Source organism: Musca domestica, unplaced genomic scaffold (assembly GCF_030504385.1).
Source record: "Musca domestica strain aabys unplaced genomic scaffold, Musca_domestica.polishedcontigs.V.1.1 25, whole genome shotgun sequence".
Classification (NCBI taxonomy): domain Eukaryota; kingdom Metazoa; phylum Arthropoda; class Insecta; order Diptera; family Muscidae; genus Musca; species Musca domestica.
The window spans coordinates 11,156,121-11,181,317 of record NW_026712277.1 but is presented as its reverse complement, the minus strand read 5'-3'; the positions used below and the strand labels follow the sequence as shown (position 1 = coordinate 11,181,317).

General features: G+C 36.9%; 2 protein-coding genes across 2 annotated transcripts; both read left to right on the top strand.

Annotated features, from left to right (window-relative positions):
* The first annotated feature begins 1,466 nt into the window (after nt 1-1,466).
* On the top strand, nt 1,467-21,493 carry LOC131802927 (uncharacterized). Its single transcript, XM_059123711.1, has 3 exons — nt 1,467-1,617; nt 3,644-3,923; nt 18,659-21,493. Exons 1-3 carry the CDS (start codon nt 1,476-1,478, stop codon nt 20,232-20,234), a joined length of 1,998 nt encoding a protein of 665 aa, XP_058979694.1. The 5' UTR covers nt 1,467-1,475; the 3' UTR covers nt 20,235-21,493.
* A 2,675-nt stretch (nt 21,494-24,168) lies between these two features.
* LOC131802960 (putative gustatory receptor 58b) lies at nt 24,169-24,917 on the top strand. The gene has a single exon (XM_059123789.1). It carries the CDS (start codon nt 24,200-24,202, stop codon nt 24,851-24,853), a length of 654 nt encoding a protein of 217 aa, XP_058979772.1. The 5' UTR covers nt 24,169-24,199; the 3' UTR covers nt 24,854-24,917.
* The last annotated feature ends 280 nt before the right edge of the window (nt 24,918-25,197 follow it).

Genomic DNA, 25,197 nt, shown 5'->3' with positions numbered 1-25,197 from the left:
CGCACGCACACCCACCCAGTTATATCATTTGCTCAACATTAACTCCACGTTTTACAAATTGAGACAAATGTACGTGACGAGAGTGACAAATTATCTATTTCAAGTTTAATAAAATTAAATGGCACCTTCTGTTCCCACTGCGCGATGGTCACCCTGGGGACAAATGAGGAGGACCAGCCACCTAACTTCTCTCTCTCCCTCTTTCTCGCCTCATTGTCATTATTGTTGTTTCAATGTTTTGCTCAATGGCACAACACTGCAACGTTTCATTGGAAACGATAAAATTTTTTGAAAAATGCATATCATCATCATTCGATCATAAATCATAATTCAATTTTACAAATTGCTGGCAAATGTTCCACAGGATGACAACGAAAGCAAACACAGTGGGGATGAGGAGGGGTGGGCTGGGGTACAGTGCGGGAAGCTCGCGAGGCTAGAGGTATTAGTTGGACATACCCTCATTTAAAACAGTTGCTTGTCATCATCAATTATTTAAATGTAAAATGGAAATGTTGGATAGAAATTGAAAAACAACAACAACAACAACACCAACAACAACAGTGTGAACGAAAGATGGGAAATTGTTTGGTAACTTTATAATTATGGCTAACTTGGCATTACATCGACGAGAGCATTGTTGGCCTGGCCGGCTCACTGTCCAGAATCATTGTCCTTCTGCTACACGGCATCAGTGGCGGTGACTGGTCGATGCTGCTTTTGCTGACTTTGATTCTAATGATAATGCTGATGTGACAGTATTTCACTCGCAGCCCGGCTGCTGCGATTGGACCCCAGCATGACCATTATGGTTATCGCTAAATTCCACCATAATAGTAGGATAACAATTTCATCATGTGGTCTACAAATATGAAGGGACGCACATGCCAACCAACCGTCACTCAGACCGATCGACCAACAGACAGACGATTTGTGGACGAATGCGTGTGTTTTCGTGAATAATGATGATGATGATGATGATGACGATTACAATCAACCAAATCGCCATCACATTCCCCACCAAAACCAAAAACAAACGCAAAAAAATAATCACTTGAAATGCTTTGTTAAAATTCATGGATGATAATGAGCCTGCAGGACGTCTGTTCTCAGTTGGCGCTAATGTTCGAAAAAGTCCTGCTTTTTATGCTGTCACCATTCGCGGTTGGTCGTTGAAATTTCCGTGATGTCGACAATGATGAGGATATTAGAAAGTTTTAAACCTTCAAGCCAAGTGACGTTGTAATGATGCGAAGACGAGGTCATTAATTCCTAGCTTATGTTTGTCAAGAGCTCTATGAAGGAGAGGGAGGGGCGGAGGATCTGGTGCAAGGAAATAAGTGTTGGCGATACTTGCCAACTTAAAATTGTGACATTAAATTTGATGATTGTCAAATGTTGGGCTAGACCCGTCGACGGTGTCATTTGTTTTGATTTTTATTTTTATATTCTGTCTTTGCAGATGCGAAAATGTCATGACCTGTCCCATTCGCCACATTGGTTCCGGCAACGAGCATTGTCCCTACGACTGGTTGGCTGTCTACGATGGACGCGATGAACATTCACCGCTGATTGGTAAATTCTGTGGCCTAGGAAAATTCCCCTTTAGTATTATAGGTAAGTACGGACAAGGAAGCGGTGGCAAGAGAGATTCAAATATGTGGTAATTTTCAAGTTTGCATACTGCCTGTCACGATTAATTTTTAAGGGAGTCAAACATTGTTAAGCTGTTCATGGAAAATTAAAAGAAAAATCTCAGAGAGATCTAGAGAGTTTTAAGATTCGCTCTTATTGGTATAGAGTATGCTCCTTTTTCTTTTTATACTTGCAGGAATACTCCCACTCCAATCCGATCCTTTGACATCCTCTACAAAAGAATTTATTTTTTCTCCCTAACAGCTTTCCCCCTTCCAATAGAGAATTGGCCAAAATTCCTCTCTCTTTTCTCAATGCAGGTCATTCACTATTTCATATGAGAAGTGGTAGTAGCCATGCCTCTCGTTAATAATAATTTCCAAATGTTATTTGCAATAACTAATATTAGTTTTCCACTTGAACTTTAAAGTTCTAACGGTATGCTGATAATAATAACCCTTGACCCCAATTCTTTGGAAAAACATTTAAATGGGCTTCGAAGTGTTCACGTGTGTGCGTGTGTATGAATATCTCTGTGTGTGTGTGTGTGTTTTCATGTACTTGGCATTTTATTGAATATTTTTTCAATTGCAACAGTTCGGAGAAGTGCTGCTCAAAATTGAATTGTGAATGAAATTAAAATACTTAGAAGAGCGAACACATATTCCCCCCCCCCCCCCCAAAGCGAGGTGGATCACTCCGTTTAATGTTTGGCAATGTAACTGCATTTATCCCTTAAAGGAAGCAAAAAAAGGGTCTAGTCGCAATGCAAATAACAAAGTTAAAGAAGTAATTTATGCAAACGTGTGATTGCACCCAGAGGGGTTGGGGGTGGAGGTAGGGGATGACTAACTATTCCAAAAAAATGCTTTCAACTTCAATAGCTTATGTAGAATTTTATTAGTGTATGTGTTGGCTTGTTGACCCCTTGACATGTCCTGTTAATTTGTAAATGCATCCTTCCATACTACTGAACACACCCATGCACACACACGGACAAATGAACTCAATTCCACCTTTGCCCTCCATGGAATCGGATCGATACGTACGAGTTCTGAGCTATGTAAATGGCAATGAGTACCAATAAACATTTGTAGATGTCTGTATCAGTTGCTATTTGCTTTGTCACTTTGGATATGGCTCCTATCTTGCTGCCCGGTTACATGTGGGGGCCAGTTACCAGTTGCCGATTGGATTGGCACAAACGGAGTCCATAATCAAAACCCAAATATGGCAGATGAGGGATATTGAAATGCTAATGCAATTAATATTTATTAAATGTTTATTCGGACCAACAGCATATCACACCTACATCTGAATTGGCATTCCTTTGGCCGCATTGGGCATTGATGCCTACCAAATGTGACAAAATGTCATAGCCATGGTATACAGTGAGAGAAATTTGGGGAGGGGGGGATCTTATGGGTCTTGGCTCAAGTCATCATGAGTAGTATGGAAAAAATGCATACTCGGACTCAATATTTGGAAGAATGGAAGAATTTAGTCTTAATACTCTGCTAAAATTTCACAATAGTTCACGGTTTCTCAAAAAGTTCACGGTAATATCTTCAACATTATTAAAAATAAATTAATATTTAATATTCAATTTACTAATATTAATATTTTTATAAATACATGAAATATAACGAAAAATGAGCCATGAAATGGGCCTCTTGACATTTATTAATTCTGCAAAGGGCAGCATCTATACCCTACGAACGATGAAAACTCTTAATTAATTATGTAAAACGCTTAGATATTTTAAACTAAATTTTCTTAACTTACATCCAAACTTTAATTTTTCCCCGTGTATGATACCAAATGACAACACCGATGTGTCTATTTTGAATGTGTGTCAACTCCATGTCCTCCATTGCTCTCCCCCCAACAACCCCTCTCTACTACCATCTTTCATTCGATATGTATGAATTTGTTTATTTACAGTGATATTGTTGTTGATGTTGTTTTTGTTGTTGTTGTTCATACTGTGTTGTTATTTCCATTACAGGCACTTCACAATACATGTACGTTGAGTTCGTTACATCACCTGCTGGACCTCTGCTCAACACTGGCTTCCACTTCAATGTTGGCAATTGGCCAGGTCATGTCGAAACGGCTGGCATCAAACACGGCATATGCGATTGGCTGCTAAGTTCTGACTCGCTCAAAGATAGCAGTGCCAGTGAGGGTATATTCCTGAGCATAGCCCACTGGTATCCGCCAAACACCTCATGCAGTTATCACATCAAAGGACGAGCTGGTGAAATAGTGCGTCTATATTTTCCAAGGTAAATTTCACATTTTACATTGCAGCAAAACGAGAGAACAACAAAAAAAAAATGCTAAATTAGAAAAAAAAACAACAAAAATCTATTGCAAAGAAATTCACAAACTACACAAAGGCCAGTAGCTATGCTGTTAGCTAGCCAGCCAGCTAGGAGATTGTTTACCAGTTCGGTCCTTAATAAATCAATATGACAAATGTTTGTGTAAATTCTTTAAACCAAAACTAAACAATGCAACTGAAAATGAAATTGTTTTCCTCTTGGAAAATATTTCCATTTTCATATGGCTTTATGTGTGTATAGATGTTTCCATGCAAGTGTGTGTATGTGTATTTTCGATCTCTATAGGATATGAATTTTATTTTTCTTTTTGTGCTTTTCTAATTAGCCCTGCATATCGGAGTATTTTTTTTTTTCAGTTTTAGATGAAAAATTCCGAAAATGTTTTTCTAGAAAAATAATTGGTATGTATAAGGAATACCATTAGATATTCAGAAAATATGCCCAAAAACAAAATAAATATTTTTAATAAAGATGTCCAATAGAAAGGAAAATATTCAATAAGGGTAGTGGACATTTCAAATTTAGAGATGAAATTAAGTCAGTTGGGCTCAACATCAAGAAGGATTCCCTTAATCAATTGATGTCTATGAGTTCTAGATTTGTGAATTCATCAAACTTTTTCAAGAGACTTCTCAGGGTCTGTGGATTGCGAGCCCAGAAAATGGAACTGGTGTAGTCTTCTAATATCCTTTACGACTTTTAGTTAGCCCACGAATTGTCGTAGAAGGATTGCATTTCTTTATATTATCTGCTTTCATGACCACAAAATATCCGCAAAAATTCTCAAATATTATCCCTTTTGTATAAATAACAAATTTATTAAAAAGTCTTAGTATATAATTTCCCATTATTATCCCCCTCCACCTCTCCCTTCCCCTCCGGCAAACTGTAAAACCTTGAAAATAACCACAACAATTAACTATTCTTTGCGAGTTTAGAACACTTTTCGCCACACAAACTTCTTGTTGTAGCAGCATTATCATTGTTTTGGATCTATTATGTCTTGAATAAAGTTTTCTCGAACACACACACACACACACATACACACGTCTCTATACAAACACACATATACAGCTAATAAATTATTTACCACAAACACACTAAATAGCATCGAGTAATCCTAACGAAAGTTCTAAATGAAAATTCCTAGAAAATTTAATCATGTCTAAGGAAAATGTTCGCTGGTACTGGTCTCCCCCTCCCCCTCTCCCTATATCTGACTTCCTCTTTTGCACTTTTCTTCCATTCTACGGCTTGAAGCAACTTGCAACTTGTGTCAAAGATAGTTTCGTGTTGAGGTTTTCGCCGGTTTTTAGTTTCAATTTCAGACAAGTAGTTGTTGTCATCGTTGTTGTTTGCGGTGGCGATGGTGTTCTCACTGCGCTCCCACACTTACACTTTGGCCATTAACTTTAACGGCAACAATTCTGCCACATCTTATTCCAAGTGTAACATATTTTTGTGGCTGTTTCTGCTCCAACAACAACAACAACAACAGCAGCAACAGTAACAAAAAATATTTTCAATTTCGTCTGTTTTCATGGCAATATTTTTGCAAGTGTAAGTGCGGGAGTACTTCGGTGTGTGTGTGTGGGTTTGTGTGAGTCTCGTGTGTTGGCTCACTCTCTTCACTGCCAACGGAAGTGGTTGAAGAAAAGTGAACAACTTTGTATTGTTCCGAGAAGTTGATGAGAACACAACGACAACAACGCCACAGCACGTTCGGGAAGTATTCTCTGCCTTTGCCTTTGCCTCCTCCTCCTTCTTCTTTTTTTGCCACTTAAGTATTTTAATGAAAATTCTAGTAAAGATTTATGTGACGTTTTAATTTAACCTGTCACTTGGGTTAAAATGCCGCGTCGTCTGGTATTGTAAAACTTTATATGAATGTTTGTATGCCAATGGAGTGAGTGTGTATTTGTGTGTGTGTGTGTGGGATCGCTGATGTTAATGCAGGCATATGTGTGAGTTTGTGTATTGGTCTGTGTCAAGAGAGTCATTGCTGTTGTTATATTCAACTGTAAATGTGCTGTGTCACGCCATACAATACCCGCTCTCATTCTTGGAAATACAAAACACTCACACACACACGAACACAACTCATAAACATGCAATGAAAAATGTTTGGGAAAATGAACAAAGAACACAACAACAACAACGAAAAAAGGAGTAGTAGAAATGTCAGCAAAGTATAAACGCTGTGAAAGTAAAAACTCTGATGTTGAACAGACATAAAAATTTCACTACAAATAATTCGGATGATGAAGATGATGACGAGGACGACGAGGACGACGAGGACAATGCCGCTGATGCTCCCCATGATGATGGGCATGAAGGATAGCTGCTGTTTTTAAAAGCAGCATCCACCTTTAAAACTTCACATCTATTTTATTTTTGTTTCCCTTGATAAAGACATATGACTTGTGACATTGTAAATGTTGCTGTTGTTGTTGTTGTTGCTGCTGTCGTTATTGTCATAAGCACTATTGTCGTCATCATCGCCATCGTCGTCGTCGTCACAATTGCCCTTACAGATTATTGTTTGTAGTTTTGTTGAATGGTTTCGTGTCAGAAAAAAATGGGAATTTTTCTTTTGCTGGAAAACAAAGCTGCATTTTACTGCGAATGCAGATTCCTTGAATGAATGTGAAATGCTTTTCTCTTTTTTGTTTTTTTGAGAAAGTTGAACTATAGGTTGACTAGAGGCCTGGAAAATTGCAGATAACACCAAATTAGTTCAAAGCAAAGAAAATAGTTTTGACAAGGTAAACAAAAGTTTATTTGGCATTCTTGGTGATAGAAAAGGGTTGATTATAGCCTAGCTGATGGAAAAATTAGAGATGAGCTTAAGGGAGTATTCATAGAGGAAATGAAGGCAGTTTTTATTTTCGTAAAATAGCGGACTGAAGTCTTTGAAGTCGACCTAAAAGGAGTCTATATAGTCCAGCTGAAGGAAGTCTTTATGACGAGCTAACGAGAGCTTATGAAGACCACCTAAAAGAAACTTAATAAAGTCTTTGATTACTAACTAAAGCAGCTATTTAGGCTAAGCTTTTGAAATTTTCTTAGACCAGCTAAAAAATATTTTTTTCTGAGCGAAAATGGAGTCTTTTCTCACTGAAGGGAGTCTTTATTACGACTTAATAGGTACTATACAGACGAGCTGAAAAAAAATATTTCTACACAAGCTTAAAGGACTCCCTATTACCCAGCATGAGGAAGTCTTAATGAGAAACTGAATTGAGTCAAAAGAGATGAGAGGATTTTGTATTTCTTTGAAGGCAAAGTCACTATGGTTTAATTGGAGGAAGTCGTTGTAATTCATTGAGGTGGAGAGAGTCTTCATAGCTAAAATTAACAGAGACTTTATAGACGACGGTCTTGAGATAGTCGTGACAATCGAATAGCTAAAGGGAGTATTTATAGACTGGCGAAAAAGATCCTGTGTAGACGAACTGGAAAAATTATTGACGGACAAGCGAGGAGGAGTCTTCATAAAGGATCTGAGGGGTGTCCTTATGACATTTTAAAGGGACTTTTTTAAAGACGATTCCTTTAGCTCGTCGCTGAACAAAGTCTTTGCAGGTTAGCTGAAGGAAGTACTAAAAAAACTATTATTGTTTTCCGAGACCAGCACAAAATGTCCGTGGAGACAAGTGGATTTTCTTTGTAAACAAGATGGAGGGAGTTTATTTTCAGGAAGTTATTAAAGATTAATTAATAGTGTTTATAAACTAGCTGAAGGTAGTCGTTATAGATTAATTGAGGAACAATTTTTAATGAGCTCATGTACGAGCTTAAGCGAGGATTGACTGAAGGGAGTCCCTATGGACTAGAGGAAATTATTCTTTGTAAATGAGGTATGATTTACAAGTTCTAGAGCGTTTTCCAAAAGCATTGGTTATACCTTTTATAAAATCACTTTGAGATGAGCTAAGGGGGTCTTTGTAGATGTCTTGTAGGAGTCTTAATGGACCAGCCAAGGATTTTTTATGAGGGACTGGTGAAAATATTTGTAGTCGAGATGAAGGATTTTTCCATGATGCGCTGAAGAGAATATTCATATGCAAGCTGGAGGAAGACCACTTCATCTAGACTAAAAAGGACACGGCCTAATGGGAGACTGTCATAAAGAATTATTTGAAGACTAACGAAAGAGTAGACCAGCTGAAAATAATCTTCATACAGGAACTAAGGAAGTCTCTATTGGCTACGTGAAGAAATTCTTTGTATTCGAGCTGAATTTAATCTTCATTGACAAGCTTAAATAATCTTCGCGGACCAGAGAGTTCGGAAGAGGGGAATCTTTATATATTTGGCTGAGGGGTATTTTGGGAAACTCTGAAAATTAGTTGATGGAAAATAGAAAAATTTTGGACTAGGTAAAGGAAGTCATATAAGTCTAGCAAACGGATGTGTTTGTGATAAGGTGAAAGAGTCTTTGTTGACTCCCGATCTTTGTAGACAAAAGTAGTCTTTGTAGTCAAATTGATGACAGGTTATATAGATGAGTGGTCTCAGCCTGTATAAATGCTTCCATCGAAAATATCAGTATTTTACTACTACATCCATTTTGTTTTCATTACACCCCATTGTAAAATCACCTTTTGTTAATTCGCAAAATTCTGCTTTTCATTATTATTCTGTACGTGTGTATTGCAATTTTTTTCGGTTTTTTTCGCTGGCAAAGTTTTAAAATTCTTTGTTTTACAGCAGCACCGCACACACACACACACTCACACGCCAAGTAACATATGGTGGCAGCATTTACGTTTATGTTTGCGGGTGCGAATGCGAATACGGATGTATGAACAGCATATGGATAAGAATGTGTTGTACACTCACTCACGTAAATATATATGTATGGACTAACTGCACACACCCTCTGCTGAAGTCAGTAATTTCTTCGTTAAAATTGGTGTCTAGACACTGTCAACATTTTGCAACCGTTTAAAAATTATTCAAAGGGTTTTTTTTTTCGCGATACAAAGGGGAGTGTTACGAAAGGAATGATGGAAATTGGGAAATTTTAGCTATAGCTTTGCATTAAAATGTGTAGAAGCTATTTATTGATTTTTTTGAAAACCTAAAACATTTAGAGAAAAATTGTGGCCTCTTGCTTTTGTTTATCATGTTTGCATCACAGAGATCTCCCCCTTTTGTAATTCCTTGATTGTGAAAAAATTATTAAAAATCCTCATTTTACCATCTTACATGCAGTGTTCGCCATTTAATTTGCAATGCTTTTGACTTCTTTTGTTATTAACATTCGCATGTGTGTGTGTTTGTATGTGCATACGTTTTTCATCAACAATTTAATTATCGCGCAGCATTCCGAAATATAACTCAAAATAATTTATTCGTTACAATTTCTCCTTCTTATTATATACTTCTGGGTATTTAAATTCTTCTTTTTTTTTTGTTTTACGGCAGTACCTTTTGTGATCCTCACTCTTGTTAAGTACCGTCAATTTCGTAACGAAGACATGGGTAGTAAGTTGTTATCACGGTGTATGTGTGTGTGTAAGTGTGTTGTATGGATTGCAGGCAGCTTGTGACTCGTGTCCTTTGCACTATGACTTTGTATGTCCAAGCACACACGCATACGCACACACACACATGCTCACATTTATATTCATTTTGGAATTCATTTACATTTTAACTTTTCGATAAAGGTTAACGAGAAACAATGCGTAAGAAGGTGGCACGATGCATATTAAGGAGAGGCCATGGCGCTGCTGGGCCTATGGCTTAACAAGAAGCACTGCATAAAGAGTATTTTACTGATTGATCTTGTTTTAAGAATAATTGGGATTAAAAGAACAGAGGCTACGTGGAAATGAAGTCAGCAGTGGAGGTTGAAATGTGAATTATAAAATTCGAAGGAATATTTTTTTAAATTTAAGTAAAATTGCTTGTAATTATTTTCGAGTACATAGAATAGATCTTTCAATACTCAACTCGTAATATTTACCATTTTCAAGCTTTTGGCTAGAAAACCGTTCCTGTTTCCGAAAACCTATTAAGACTTGTAAGCAAATTCGATAATAAAATAATCTTCAACAACTTTTTACTAGAAAAAAATTGACCGAATCTAATCGGTTTTGGATCTAGTTCTGATTTCAGTATACTAGTTTTGCCGTACTTTCTCGGCAATGTGTCTCTCTCAAAGCGAATTTCCTATTTCTTTCTTCTACTAGTTTTAGTAAACAAGTTAAAAAGAATCAGTCGGTATTGCCGACAGATATATTCCCCCAGCCAATGTTAGATTATTTATATATATGATTATTCAAATGTTTGACCCTATATGGAGTAGGATCCAAGAGAATAGGCCAATAGTATCAATTTCGTATCTGACCTAAATAAATATCATATAAATATTGGACTATATCGACTATTACCTTCATTTAAAATGAAATAAGTGAAATGTGCGACCATATTCAGATTTCTGGTTGAGAGACATATTTAGATATAGCAAGTTGTAAGGAATCGCTGCCTTGCTTCGCAACTAATGACAGATATATGTATTGAAAATTTTGACCCTTTGTGTGTGAGGTACCAGAAGGAGTTCGCAGATATATATCATCTTCACAACAAATCTTGTTTGTATGTGTGACATTTGAAGAGAGGTGGATCCTTATTTCGATTTCTTTAAGCGTTTTGTTTTCTCAAAATATTGAATCCTATGTTGGGGAGGTATCAGAATAAATGGTCTGGTCCCTACTACCTTTATAACAGATAAAAATATTGAGATGTGCCAAGTCTAAAGGGAATCGGATGTTAATTTTGCGTTTTATGAGCTTCATGGGTATTTAAAATTTTGATCCTTTGTTGGGGAGGTACCAGAAGGAGTAGACCGATATATCCCATCTTCATAGCAAATTTTATATTATGAAGAGAACCGGATGCTTATTTTGGATTTTATATTCGCTTTGGTTATTTAAAACTTTGACCCTCTGTGGAGGAGGTGCTAGAAGAAATAGTCTGTTTTCTACCATCCTTATAACAGATTTTGTGTTGATGAAAATATTGAGATGAATGGAATCGGATGTTGAAATTTTATGGGAAGGTACCAAATTTGAAGGCAATCGGACACTTACATCCCTTTGTGGGGAAGGTACTTGATGGAGTGGACCGATATTGGCATCTGACCTAGCACTGATGCAAATATTAAAATTTACTAAGTTGGAGCAAAATCGGAATATCGTTTCTCTTTCTGTGCAAAAAAATATTTTTTGAAAATTTCGACCTTTTGTGGGGGATGTACATCTTAACACCAGACCTTAGGTTAATAAAAATATTGGGATGTGTAAAATTTGAAGACAATCGGACACTTACATCACTTTTTATGAGAGTTACAATTTTTCAAAATTTTGACCCTTTGTGGAGGAGGTTCTTATTGGAGTGAGCAGATATTGTCCATTTTCGCACCTGATGCAAATATTAGGATTTGCAAAGTCTTAAGTTTGGACCAAATCGAGAGTTATTGATTACTTATTTGAAAATGAAAAAATATCTAATTTTTCAATATTTTTTTTTTTTTTTTGAAAAATTTGCAGCGTGTATTTTGTTTGTTATTTGCTTCAATTGTTGTTTCAACTCCAAGAATGAATTTTGATTTAAAAGTTCTTTCTTTAATCTCTTTTCTATAATATATAATTAAATATGGTATAAAAAAACACTCTATCGTTTTCTGAATGCTATAAAACAATTTGAATAATAATGGGCAAAAAAAAAATCTGTGCGAACATTTTTTTTCTTTATCATTTGCATTTATTACATTAAATAATTGAATAATTATATGAAATGAAATTTTGTGCATTAAACCATCAGTTTTATTAGATTTTATGATTCTTTGTATTCGTGCATGAAATCACTTCATTAAGGAATAATAATTATGCAGATTAATTATGACATTTAGGAATTACAAGTGTGGGATATACATGCAGACACACGCATGGAGGATGGTATTTAAAAAAGTTTTTTTTTGTCTTTTTTTGTATTAATCTATAAATATAACAAAAAGATTGGTCTCCATGGAGAAGGAAAAAGTCAAGGCTTACTGTTTCATTTTAATTCATCCAAATGTATGAGAAATATTTTCTGTTCGGGTGCAGAAACCCCTATTGAAATTTGACGTTTATTGCCATTCTAGGATCCTACTGAAATATTTTTGTAGTAAGGTGAGATAAAAAACAACAACAATGTCAAACGCCATAAATTTTACATTTTATCGAATGAAAGCAAAAAATGTCGATAGTAGCATCGAATTTAAATAAGTTAAATATAATAATAAGTTTAGATTTGTTCGAACTGGGTCACCTTTGGCACCAATTATGGTCTGAAAGGTCCAATGAAACAGTCACACGCTGCCCGAATGTTGCTCTGCGGTATTTTGACCCATTTCCGGCGAAGAGCTTGCTTGAGGTTATCGATACGTTGGTATTTTTAAGTTCAAACCTTGCTTTTCAAAATACTCCAGACACAATAGTTCAACGGATTGGTATCCGGAAAATTTGTTCACAGCCACGCGGGTTTCGATCAAGTCGCTTCTTTACTTTTCGAACCATTTCTGCTGAGTGCTCTAACGATAGCCAGTTGTGGTTTTCCAGCCAAATATAAAGAAATCACACTATCACGCTTGAATTCCATTACGAATAACTTTTTTTCTGGAAAATTCTCACCAAAATGCTTTTGTACGCTTGTAAACAATATAATGACTGGAATAATTTTAACAGCTGTCGGACGAGTGGCTTAGAAATGACAGCAGTCTTAAATTGGTTGCAGTTTTTTCATCTCACCCTCTTGTTTTTAATAAAAAACATTTAAAATTATTTTTCTTTGTCATTAGCCTTCATTTTCCTCTTTGTCTGTCCTCTTCAGATCCCTTTTTCTCTAACTACCTCTATAGTTAATCATCCCCTTCAGGCCTACAAAAAAAGTTTATAACTTCCACATTCCTAGTCCTATTATTTTCCAATTAAAATTTAAAGATTTAACGGGAATTTGGCTTCTTAAGGCCCAATTAAAAATCTTGTTAAAAATTCAGATTTATATCCCTTTTTGGTTCCTTAAATATGTTCATATTGAAAAGTCCTTTTTAGTTCCACATAAAAACATTAATTGACCTCCTCTAGCAGTTATGGCAAAATGTCCACTTTTTTGTTGCTTCACACGGAAAACAGTCTCTCACTTTATCCTTTAAGAATAAACAAAAAGTCTCAACATGGATTGAAAGTTAAAGTTTTCTCTTCCGTAATATCAGAGAGCGTCTTGACCCTCCCACATTTAAAATGCCTCTACAAATGTCCACATAATTCTTACAAAATGCTAAACGACGACGAATGTCGGCCTTTAAGAGACAACACATTTAAAAAAACGCGACAAAAGCTTTATTGATGTCAATTCAAATGGAAATAAATCACTAAACGGAAGTAGATTAGAAAGAAGAAACTATGGAAATAAATCAAGTTTTGAATTGATTTTCCTCTATGAAAAAGTCATTTTCATTCCATTATATAACTCGAGAAAACTTGTTTTCTAACAAACAGCGGCAAAAAATTCAAAAAAACGGGAGACACACACATAATAATGTCTCGTTTTCTATTACATTTTCATACCAGTGGCATTTGCTGGCTGGCTGGTTGTCATACACATGAACACACACACACACACACACACACGCACACAACCAAACAAGCCGACATGTAAGCGTGTGACACACATATCACACGATGTTCTAGCATAAATCCCCTCTTTGATAAAATGGAATTTAATAAAATTAATAGAAAAACTTTTTCAATTACATTTTTCGCTTTTTTGTGCAAAATTCGAACAATAACAACAACAGCAAAAAAAGCAAGCTAAGAGGACTGGAAAAAAAGTCATAATCGTAATAATAATAAAAATGGGATGAATGGCTCACAAACGGCACAAAGAGATGAAGAGACATAAACGAAACTCTGCATATCATAAAAAAGCCTCAAAAAGTAATATCGACTGTGAAATGTTCAGGTCGGCTCAATTCGACTCTACTCGACTCGTTTACTTGGTGAGACAAACAGATAGACAGACAGAGAGCACAGGACCATAACAGTGTTGCAGTATTTGCTATTTAACTGCCACATATCCTCTCAATAGAAAACTTTCCAGACCTCTTTAAACAATTCACGTATTTGTTGGAAACAAATACACACACACATGTATATATGCAGCTCATACCACACACATTCAGCCAGGCTCGTGGCCCCCGTGTGTCACATTGAAAAGCCTCAATTTTTATTTGTAAATTTTTGTGTGCAGTAATAACAAAATTGTTGAATAACTGCCGTAAAATGAGAAGAAGAAGAAAAAAAGAAGGAAGCAAGACCAAAGAAAAAAGTAAAAAAAAAAAACATATAAGACTACATAATCACAAAATTGGATACAATTACATTTGGGCTTGACTAATAAAATATGACAAAATATTTTATTATAAGGTCTCTATGCGCAAAAGACATTTTCGCTCTGTATCTATGTGGATGTGCCTGTATGTATGTGTCTCTGTAATAACCTACACACACAAGGACATAAACAGAATATTCGTATTCATTCACCTTAAAATATATGAAGTCCCAGACAAAGTCACTCACTGGGTCGCTGGGAAATGCATTCAATGGGAAGTTGTGTCTTATAAGTGGGAGGTGGAATAATAAGTGTGGGTACTCCTGTCATACCTCATGTGAGTATTTATATTTTTATACCCTCCAACATGGAAGGTATATAAAGTTCGTTATTCCGTTTGGAATCATCAAAATAATTGTAGACCTATCAAAATATATATATTCTTGATCAGCGTAAAATTCTAGGACGGTTTAGACTCATGCGTCCGTCCGTCTATTGTAATCACTCTTGAGTCAAAATAAATTAAGATGGGAAGCTAAAATTTTCACAAATCAGTTTTTTGTGTGCAGGCAGGTCATGTTAGAAGAAAGGCCATATCGGTTTACGATATCGCATATCCCCCATATTACGGTACCACCCGATATTTGGTATTTTGATGGAATTGTCTGAGATTCCACACAAGGAGTTCTTTGCGACTAATTTACCCCCTGGTAGAGAGTTGTCGATATGGGTCCACGATATTGTATATCTCCCATATAACGGTACCTCCCGATAATCTGTATGATTCTAGCCAAATTTTTCAGTGGGATTGCCTCAAAATCCACACCAGGAGTTCCTTTCGAGTAGTTTGCCCTCTGGAAAAGAATTGTCTATATAGGTCCACCATATCGGTACATCTACGGCACTTCCCCATATTCAGTACTTTGATGATTATAGCCACATTTTACAATGGACTTGTCTTAAAATCCACACCAGGAGTTCCTTTTGAGTAGTTTTCCCCCAGAAAGAGAATTGTCTACATAGGTGTATATCGTGTATATCCCCCATACAACGGTACCTCCCGATATTCGGTATTTTCATGATTTGAAGCACATTTTTCAATGGAATTTTCTCAAAATCCACACAAAGAGTTCCTTCTGAGTACTTTATAGCCTGGAAGAGATCTGTTTATATATGTAGGTCCACCATATCTTATATACCTAATATAACGGTACCTCCCGATATTCGGTATTTGATGATTGTTGCCACATTTGACAAGGGAGTTGTCTCAAAATCCACACTAGGAGTTACTTTTTCTCACAAGTCGCAATTTAATGCTATGCTGAACTGGCTGTCCTTTACTCACTCGTATTTATAGCTCTTTATCTATACATGGAAGTTTCGGGGATCATTATCCGACATAATTGCAACAACGTCCATTCGTCCAAACAATTACTCATAAAAACCACAATACCTCGTAACTGCCAACGGAATCGTATTTATAAATACGAGTGAGTGGAATTAATGACGTCACATTGATGCGTAAAGAAAGAAGAATGGTTGAGAAAATAAAGCAATAATCATCTTGGGTCATTAAAAGCTCAACTCGAAAGAGGAAATTATCAAATGTCCACAAACAAAGGACCTTCGCCTTAATAAAAAAGGCGAAAATTTCTAATAATAACGGTTTCAATTAGTTTTCAAGCCAAGTATCGGAAAATATGAATTCGAAATTAATTCGAAGTCAATTAGCCAAATTTTCATTTTTATTTCAACGCAATCGTTTACAAGTAGTTTGACAATTAGTAATAAAATCAAAAAATGCGATTTAATAACCCCACACACTTTTCGAAGCAAAGGCTTCTTTTTATTCCCAAGGTTTATTGGGTGCTTCTGGACATTCCAGATATGCAACTTAACTTGGCTCGACATGTAAATGTGATGTTTGTAACTGCAGTCTTCTTTTGAACCAGCTATTTTTCATACACTGCCCTTGCAACCCCTCGTTAAACAAGACTCAAACTCAAACAACAATATGAAAACCTCAAACTCAAATACCTATACATTCACATGAATGTACGTGCACGTATTCCACCGCACACACACACGCACATACGTGTGAAAACAAAATCAAGCTAATAAAATGATTTTCATGCCTAACGCCTACAAATATCCCAACCAAGAAAGAAAAAAAAAGGAAGCTGTTGAAATGTTGAATTCAGGGCAAAATAGAATAGATTGCGGAGTTGCGGACTTCCATAGACAACAAACAAAATGTGGAATCTAAAGATGAAGAAGTTGTGCCCCACCACAAAGAACGGAGGGAGTGGGGGGGGGGGTTCTGGGAAACATATTCGAAATTATGCTGTTACAGCACAATTTCATTTCGGTTTTATTTCTGCTCCAGTTTATTCCCCTCCGAAACGAAACGAAACGAAACGAAAGAAAAGAAAATTGTATGAAAATTGGAAAAAATAGAAAGAAAATATTGTATTTACGGCAAGAACGTGCATAACAGTCGCCTACATGGCATGCAACGTGTCTTGGCATAGTCAGCGTTCTCGTTCGCTAGCTCACACCCACACTTACAAATACAAATTCAAATACCAAAAAGTGGTAAAAAAAAGTCTTGTGACACGGCAATGCCTTGCGGCATGTCCTTATAATCCACATACATGAATATGGGAATAATACACATAAAAACAATTACACATACATACATACAAACTGAATTTGTAGAATGTATAGAAAGGTACCTGACGATGTTGTGTAGGCATATATGTATGTATGTACGGGTGTGTGTTCGTATGTACAAACAAGTTAAGCTGACACATTTACCGATTACATTTGTACTGGGCAAACTAACGAGTTTTACCGCCATTATAACCGCTACGAGTATTCCATTCTGGGGCTTAGTACATTAAAACAACTTTGGCCTATTCTTAACTCTGCAACATCGTTAGAGTCGCCTTCCTCCCCCAACTCCTAGAACCAACATTATTTGCATTGGCCTGGTTGTTGGTTGCTGCATCCACTAATACTTGTTTCAAGAGCCGGGATTTTTTTCAGTTTGGTCGGGTTGTAAAACCGCTGAGTGAAATGATCACCTTAGCCTTATGTTTATGGTTGCTCGGCATTCATCTTGTTCGAGACATACATATGTGGTGGTGGTATTTGTGTGTATATTTCCTGTACAGGTTCGTCTGTGAGTGTCTTCAAAAGGTATACGGTGAAGATTTACTATAAGCTCAACAACATGACGAAGTGAGGAAAGCTTAGGAGTTATACAATTTTTGGAAAATTCTATTTTCCAATTTTTTTCTGTTTTGCTCTTTTTTTGGTTGTGTTGTTTTTAGATATTCCTGGTAAACATGAATATGTGAAGAGAGGCAGAAACGTAGAAGGCAGGGGGAGTTTGTCGGTAATTTAGCGAAAGGGGAAATATAAAGGGAATAAAATAAGGACCGTTTCCAGAATTCTCAAAATGCGAGAAAGAGAAAGTATTTTTGCTATAGATAAGGCCATGTAAAGGAATCACCTATAGCCATGAGCGAATCCATGGAAAACAGAAAAGCAGGTTCATTTTACATGTAGGGTCCTTTGTATTTTTAAATATTTGAAAGCCATACAGTTTAACTGATAATTCATGTAGACAAAAAACATTCCTGAAGACCATTAACGACTTTTCAAAGATCGTTTTCAATAACCGCTTGTGTAAAATTCCTTGCTTCTACTACATATTTTTTATTAAGACGCCTCTGTGTTTCCGCATGTGGCGTTCAGTTATGTTATTTTTGGCCGTGTCACTTTGACTGCTTTTCCAAACATATTTCTTTTTTTTGTGGAAGTTGAGTGTTAAATAAGCGAAGTACAGGATTATGTTTTTCCTCTCTTTTTTTTTAGTTGTGGCTGTGTTTGTTCCAACTCTACCTGAGCCCATAACTGTGAATATGAAAAGCGAATGCAGGTTTGAATTATGTTGGCTGTTTGCCAGGTTGATATGCAAGGATTTCTTTGGCATATCATTGTTATTCTCTCCATACTTTGTATGTGTGTGTATGTAAGGCTGTGTGTTCGCTGTGAGTTCATACGGAAAAATACTTGAGCGAGTGTGGTTGTGTGTGCATTTGTTTTGTAATATGTTTGAGGTTTTTAGGTTTAGGAAATCAGATTAAATTGTAAAAACACATATGCAACTTGCAAACTCATGGATAACAGATTTGTTGTTGTTGTTGCTGCTGCTACAACAAATTTACCCTTTGCCTTACACTGCAATTCAATTGATTTTTCCTCTTCTTCTTCTTTCCTTACAGTTTCCGCATAAATCGCATTGAATCGCCCATATTGAAATACGATGAAGATTGTGGAGAATCTTTGACCATCTATGATTCCGATCGTGCCGATCCAGCTCGAATCATTAAGACATTTTGTGATACCTTCTCTAGGCCAATGGAAAAGGTGGACTTCGTAAGCACCAGTCCTTCACTATTTGTGCAGTTTGAATCGAAAACTGGCTCCTATAGTGGCTCATCGCTTTACTTCTGGGCCCACTATGACTTCTTCAACAACACTCGCTTTGGAGATCCTGTCCCTAATACTCTGTGCGATGAAGTTATGTACGCCTGGAAACATCCGGGAGGAAAGATTCGTTCGCCAATGAACTCATTGATATTCAAGCGGACTGGCGGTTCGGATGTCAGATGCCAATATAAATTTGTAACCGATCGTCGGCTGTATGCCCGAGCTGTGATCGAAGTAAGTTCGGTAATGTTCAAGGAATTACCCTACAACAACAATGCCTGCACACGCTGCCATGAGGAGCGAGTAGATAAGCTGGTCATTTGGGAGGAGCGTGAGAAATTCCAAAACAATTTGGCCTGCTTCTGTGACAATATACCAAGACCGGTGCGAGTCATCTCCTCAGCGGATCAAATGAACTTGGAAATGATTGTACAGGGCCAACATGCCATAACTTCGTACTTCAAGAATCCCAATCCCCTGTTTGAGGCTTCGTATGAATTTGCCCATGGTCCGTTGTGTGGGCCCATTACGTTGGGTCCCTCGCCGGATGGCGAATTGGTATATCCCTACAAAAAGGCATTGGCCCTGGTGACGGGCCCCATGGCTGCCCAGCCGGAACATCACTATAGGCGGGAGAAATGCATCTGGGAACTAAAGGTGGCCTCCCAAAGGGATCTTTGGCTCAATTTGGAAAAGGCACGTTTTGGTGATCGCACCTGCGACAGCGCCAAGATTGAGGTTTACTTGGCTGGACGATTGGAACCACGATTTATTATATGCCCCGAAAACGTATCCTTGGCTCGGGATTTACCCATACTCTCAACTGCCGATTTGGGAGCTTTGGGTTCGGACCAAGAACCATTGCCGGTACTCATACAATACACCGGAGATGGCCAACCAGGCAAGAACATTTTCCGTTTGGTGTGGACCGAATTATTCCATTTGCCACGTAATCCGGATGGCAGCCTGGCTGCTTCACTGCTACAGGACAATGAGTGTAGCTTCAAGTGCCCTGGTAATCCGAATATTTGCCTGCCTCAACGTTTCGTCTGCGATGGCATACAAAATTGTCCCAATGTCAGCCACACCACCTCCCAACTGGAAGACCTTACCCAGCATTTGCAATGGAATTTGGAGCAACTGGATTTGTGGCACATTCACAAGGACCAGCCACAGCATTTGAGCAGTAAACTCCTAGACGACGAGTCGGCTATTTTGTGTGTGAAGAAGTACCAGCGCCGGGCCATGACTGTTGGAGAAATTGCCTTCTTTTCCGCCATTCTAGTATCGATAATCGTTTTAATAGTTCTCATATTACGTTTGATGTGTCGAGGGTCCAAGCACAAGGAAGTGACGAGTAGTTATTGAACGAGTATTGGAGATAGAGAGAGTTATCTTGAGAGAGAGAAACGAAAAATAAGCAGACACTTGTCATTTACACGAATTTGTTGAACTTTTCTTGAACAAAAACCAAAAAAAAATAGAACTATACAAACACAAAGAAAAGAAAATAAATACACACACACAAACACCTTCTTATACACAACTAATAAAGTTATTTAGTAAATAGTTTGAATTGAATTGAAACAATAGCAATTATACTATTAAAACAAATCGGGGAAATAAAACGAAAAACTCTTTAATCCAACCCGACATTATCCTATAAAAATGGAATTTTAAATTTTTAATGTAATTTTTGTTATTCTCTAAACAAAACAAGATACTGCCTTTGTTTGCCACCAGAAAATAAAATAGAAAGATTCCCCTTTTTAAGAAACAAGGTCTAAGGCGAAGTTAGAAGGCGCCAGCCAATACCAGACCACAAAATATTAACTTTTAAAAAGTTAAAAGTAATTATTAATTAATTTACAATAATCAATGTCTGTCTTTAAAAAACTCAAAGATTCTTCACTTCACCCAGCAAACAATTTCAAGAACAGAACGTGATGTGAGTGTGAAGTAGTAGACACCACAGTACCCGCTCAGAAGACAAAATCCAATAAATGAAATCAATACAATAGATAACAAGCAACAAATAAACTTTAATGAAAAGAAAAAAAAAGACGAAAATGAAAACATGGAAAGAAATTCTAAAGAATGCCATATTTTTTGCACATAAACGCGAAGATATAGAGTAAAACGAAATCGATGAAAGAGAATAAATATTTTATGAATTTATATGGGAAATTATAGAGCAGCAACAATAAATAATACTTTTGGCCCCGCACGCCCCCTCCACCATTCCCCAAGCAGTTGTGTAAATTGGAAATTGTCAGGCAAAAAACAAAAACAAAAATAAAACCTCACAAGTTGATGTAAAAAAAAAAACAAATATACAAAACAAACGAGTAACCATGGATTGAATGACCCCCCAAAACTCACAGCCGAGCTCTTCAATTTAGAGAAGATGCCAATGATTATGATTGTACACGTAGTTTTAAACGCAAATGCAACTAGCAATGTAAGATAATTATTATGATTATTGAGATAATTACCATAGTAATTATTTGTAAATGTAAGATTGTACGCATTTAGACAAACAAAGAAGAAGAATAATAAGAAAACAACAAAAAAACAAAGAAAGGAAAACCAAAACCCCCAAACAAATTATTGAAGATATATATATAAAAAATAATAAAAAGAAATTAAAAAAAATATACCTGAACATCAGAGATCCCACAATGTGTTTCAATTGGAACAAATAGGGAGTTTGAGGTAATGTATAAAAAAACATTTTGATAAGCTAAGGGGGACATTTCATATTAGCAAGAATTATAAATTATGAAATCTATGTTAAGTTAGAATTGAAAATTGTGGATATAACCCCCAAAACAGGAGGTTTCGTAATATAGATATACAGAGTGACATAAAAAAACTGCAACAAAGTCAAACGCCATAATTTTTACATTTTTTCAAATTCTATTGAATGAAAGCAAAAATATCGGAGTTACTATCAAATTTTAAAATAAATTTAGATTTGTTCGAATTGGTCACCTTTGGCACGAAATATGGCCTTCAAATGACCAATGAAACCGTCACCCGCTGCCCGAATGTTGCCCTGCGGTATTTTGGTCCAATCCCAGCGAAGCGCTTGCTTGAGGTGATCGACACTTTAGAATTCTTTTGTGCCAACCTTGCTTTCCAAAATGCTCCAGACACAATAGTCCAACGGATTGGCATCCGGAGATTTTGGTGGCCATTGTGCGCTGGAAATGAAGCGAGGAATCTCATTTTGTAACCATTATTGGGTGGCGTGTACTGAGTGCGATGGTGCTTATGCTATGGCGGCTCACACAATCACCATGGCCGGCGCTTGAGTTCTGGTGGCCAACCGAAGGTGCTCATTTTCAGCTGACCTCTTTGGCAAGTATACACGATCATTTTGTTTGTTTACAAACTGCTGGACAAGGCATGGAGAATACCAAATTCAGCTTCGGAAGTTCACAACTTTCGGCCAAGCGAAGCAACTCTTTAGCCCTTTGGAGTCTATTTTCTTTCTGCAGAGGTGTAAGTTCTTGCACTTTTTGGAATTTCAATGGCTTAACCCCGAGCTCATTTTTCAATATTTGTCGAATGGAATATTGCGATATTTTCAGCTCACGAGCCATTTTTCGGCCACAGCGACGCGGGTTTCGATCAAGTCGCTTTTTTACTTCTTGAACCATTTCTGATGATGTTGCTGTTTTCTTTCGTCCACTTCCTTGACGTCGGGCTACGCTACCAGTATCACGGTAACGAGCGATGGTACGAGACACAAAAGATTTATTCACATTTAAATACTGGAGTGCTCTAACGAAGGCCGCTTGTGGTTTTCCAGCCAAATAGAATTCCTATTCCTAGAATTCCATCACGAATGCCTTTTTTCTGGAAAATTCTCACCAAAATGCTTTTGTACGCTCGTAAACAATAGAATGAGCTATCACTGGAATAATTTTAACAGCTGTCGGACGATTGATTTAGAAATGACAGTCTGAAGCTTGTTGCAGTTTTTTCATCTCACCCTGTATAGCAATATCCGTCCATCCGTTGAAATACGCTAGGGTCAAATCGCATTAATTTTTTTGCACAGAACAGTCTTTCGTCTGCAGGCAGGTCAATTTCAAAGATGGGCTATATCGGTCCCCTCATATATTTGGTACTTTGACGATTTTAGCCACATTTTCAATGGAATTGTCGCAAAATCCACACAAGGAGTTCATTCTGAGTACTTTACTCCCTGGGAGAGAATTGTCTATATTGGTCCACGTCATCACATAGCTCACATATAGCGGTACATCCCTTTATTCGGTATGTTTATGATATTAGCAACATTATTCAAGGAATATATTAATATAGTCTTTTGGGTACTGAAGTAACGTTGCATTCTCTATAGACTCCTCGACGAATATTTCAAGGTTTTGCCAACGGAATGACAAAATTAGTATGCCCTAAAATGTGTATATTGTTCAAATATTTATTTAAACAGTTTACTCATTTAGATATCTCCAACTCCTGTCCCCAGTCGTTTGCCTTGTTAGTGTACAATAATTAAATTAATTTACAAATTCTATTTATTTACTCAAATACCTCGAACAATTTAATCATGAAATTGTCATGGGGATTAGAATGTCCCTTGTATTATGGCCTGTCGATGGAATAATTTATGAAGCACACATACAAACTGAATCCGATAACATTTACACAGAGCAACACGAAAAAGCCAACAAATTCCTAGGGTTCTATGTTCGAATGAAAACGTTGCCGATAATACCATTTCGAATAAACTGATGAATGAAAACAGAAATTAGATGAAATAATTTTTTTAAGATTTTCACTTTTACAGCAATTTTTTATTGCACAGTGCCAAGTGCCGCTCAAAAAAGAAGATAGTTCGTAGTTCAATTGCAGAACAGTACTCAAGAAAAGGTCATTCAAATAACAACCACCAGGAAATGACACTTCGCATAAATGAACGACTTGAGAAAATGGTTTGGTGGATCAATTATTATCACGCCTTGGTATTGGGTCTGATGCCTGGAGTATATAACAAAGATACTCAACATTTAAAATCTCCAAAAATCTACATAGTCTACAGTATCATAATTCAATGTGTCTTTATGCTGCTGACACCAATGGCCACGCCCTTCATGGCCAGCAGAGAAGAACAGGAAGACTATTACATGAATAGGAAATTCATCTCGAGGTGGACCTATCAGATTGGCAAGACGGCACGGATTCTAGTCAACATTGTTATGAGTCTGGAGATTTGGTTTAAGCGTGGACGGATGATACGACTTTATGAGGACTATTGGAAATTTGTTAGGAAATACCAGCATTTTTGTACGTACCACGATATGGAGCCGTACATGCAGCAAGAACTGGCCACTGTGAGGACAAATACAATTTACAAATTTTGCGTTTGTCATTCCAATGCCATTATAATGTCCATTCTCTTCATTCGAATGCAAAAGGAGCGTAGCTGGGCATATGTGCTTATGATTCTGGTTAATTTTTTGCAAAGTCAATTTTTGCTGCAAGTCAATGTGACATTTGATTTAATTTTATTTCGAATGCATTTGCATTTTGTCTTTATCAACAAGGTCCTCGAACATACATCGCAGAGGATTACTCGTGGAGAACTATTTTGGAGCTATTGGACCCTGTATAATATGCACTACGAATGTTATCATCTGTCACAGAGAATCTTGAGGATATGGCAGGACATAACCTTCTTCTGGATGATAAAAATTTTCACCACCAACATAGCGCTACTCTATCATGCGGTACAGTTTACCAATGGCAGCATAGAATCGGATAATACCCAAGACCTAATTGGCACCATGACCATTGTATTATTCTATTGGGATACAACGTTGACAATGAAAGCCATCGATGGTATTCTCTCGTCCTGCAATCAAACAAATGAAGTATTACGAATCTATGCCAATGAGAAAGGGGAGAGAGGTCACCTCCATCAGCCGAGTCAATTCTTGAAAATGGCAAGTTAAGAGGGAATTTTAATAGACACCGGATTAGGCCAATTAACTTCTCTCTCATTGCAGATAACACAATTCCACCAATATTTGGCCTGTCACAAGTTGCAATTCAACATTTACGGACTATTTCCCCTCAACAAAGCCACCTGCTTCAGATATTTTTTTTTCGCTTTGGTCCACCTCATTGTTTTGCTGCAGTTTGATTTGAAATCAAAGATGTGAAAAAATTAAACTGTTTTTATTAATATATAATTTTGTAATTGTTACAACTAGGTTCGGTATTAATTTTTACCAATGTACGATTCTACATATCATTAACCAGTAAAGAAAAGTCAAAAGTCGGGCGGGGCCGACCA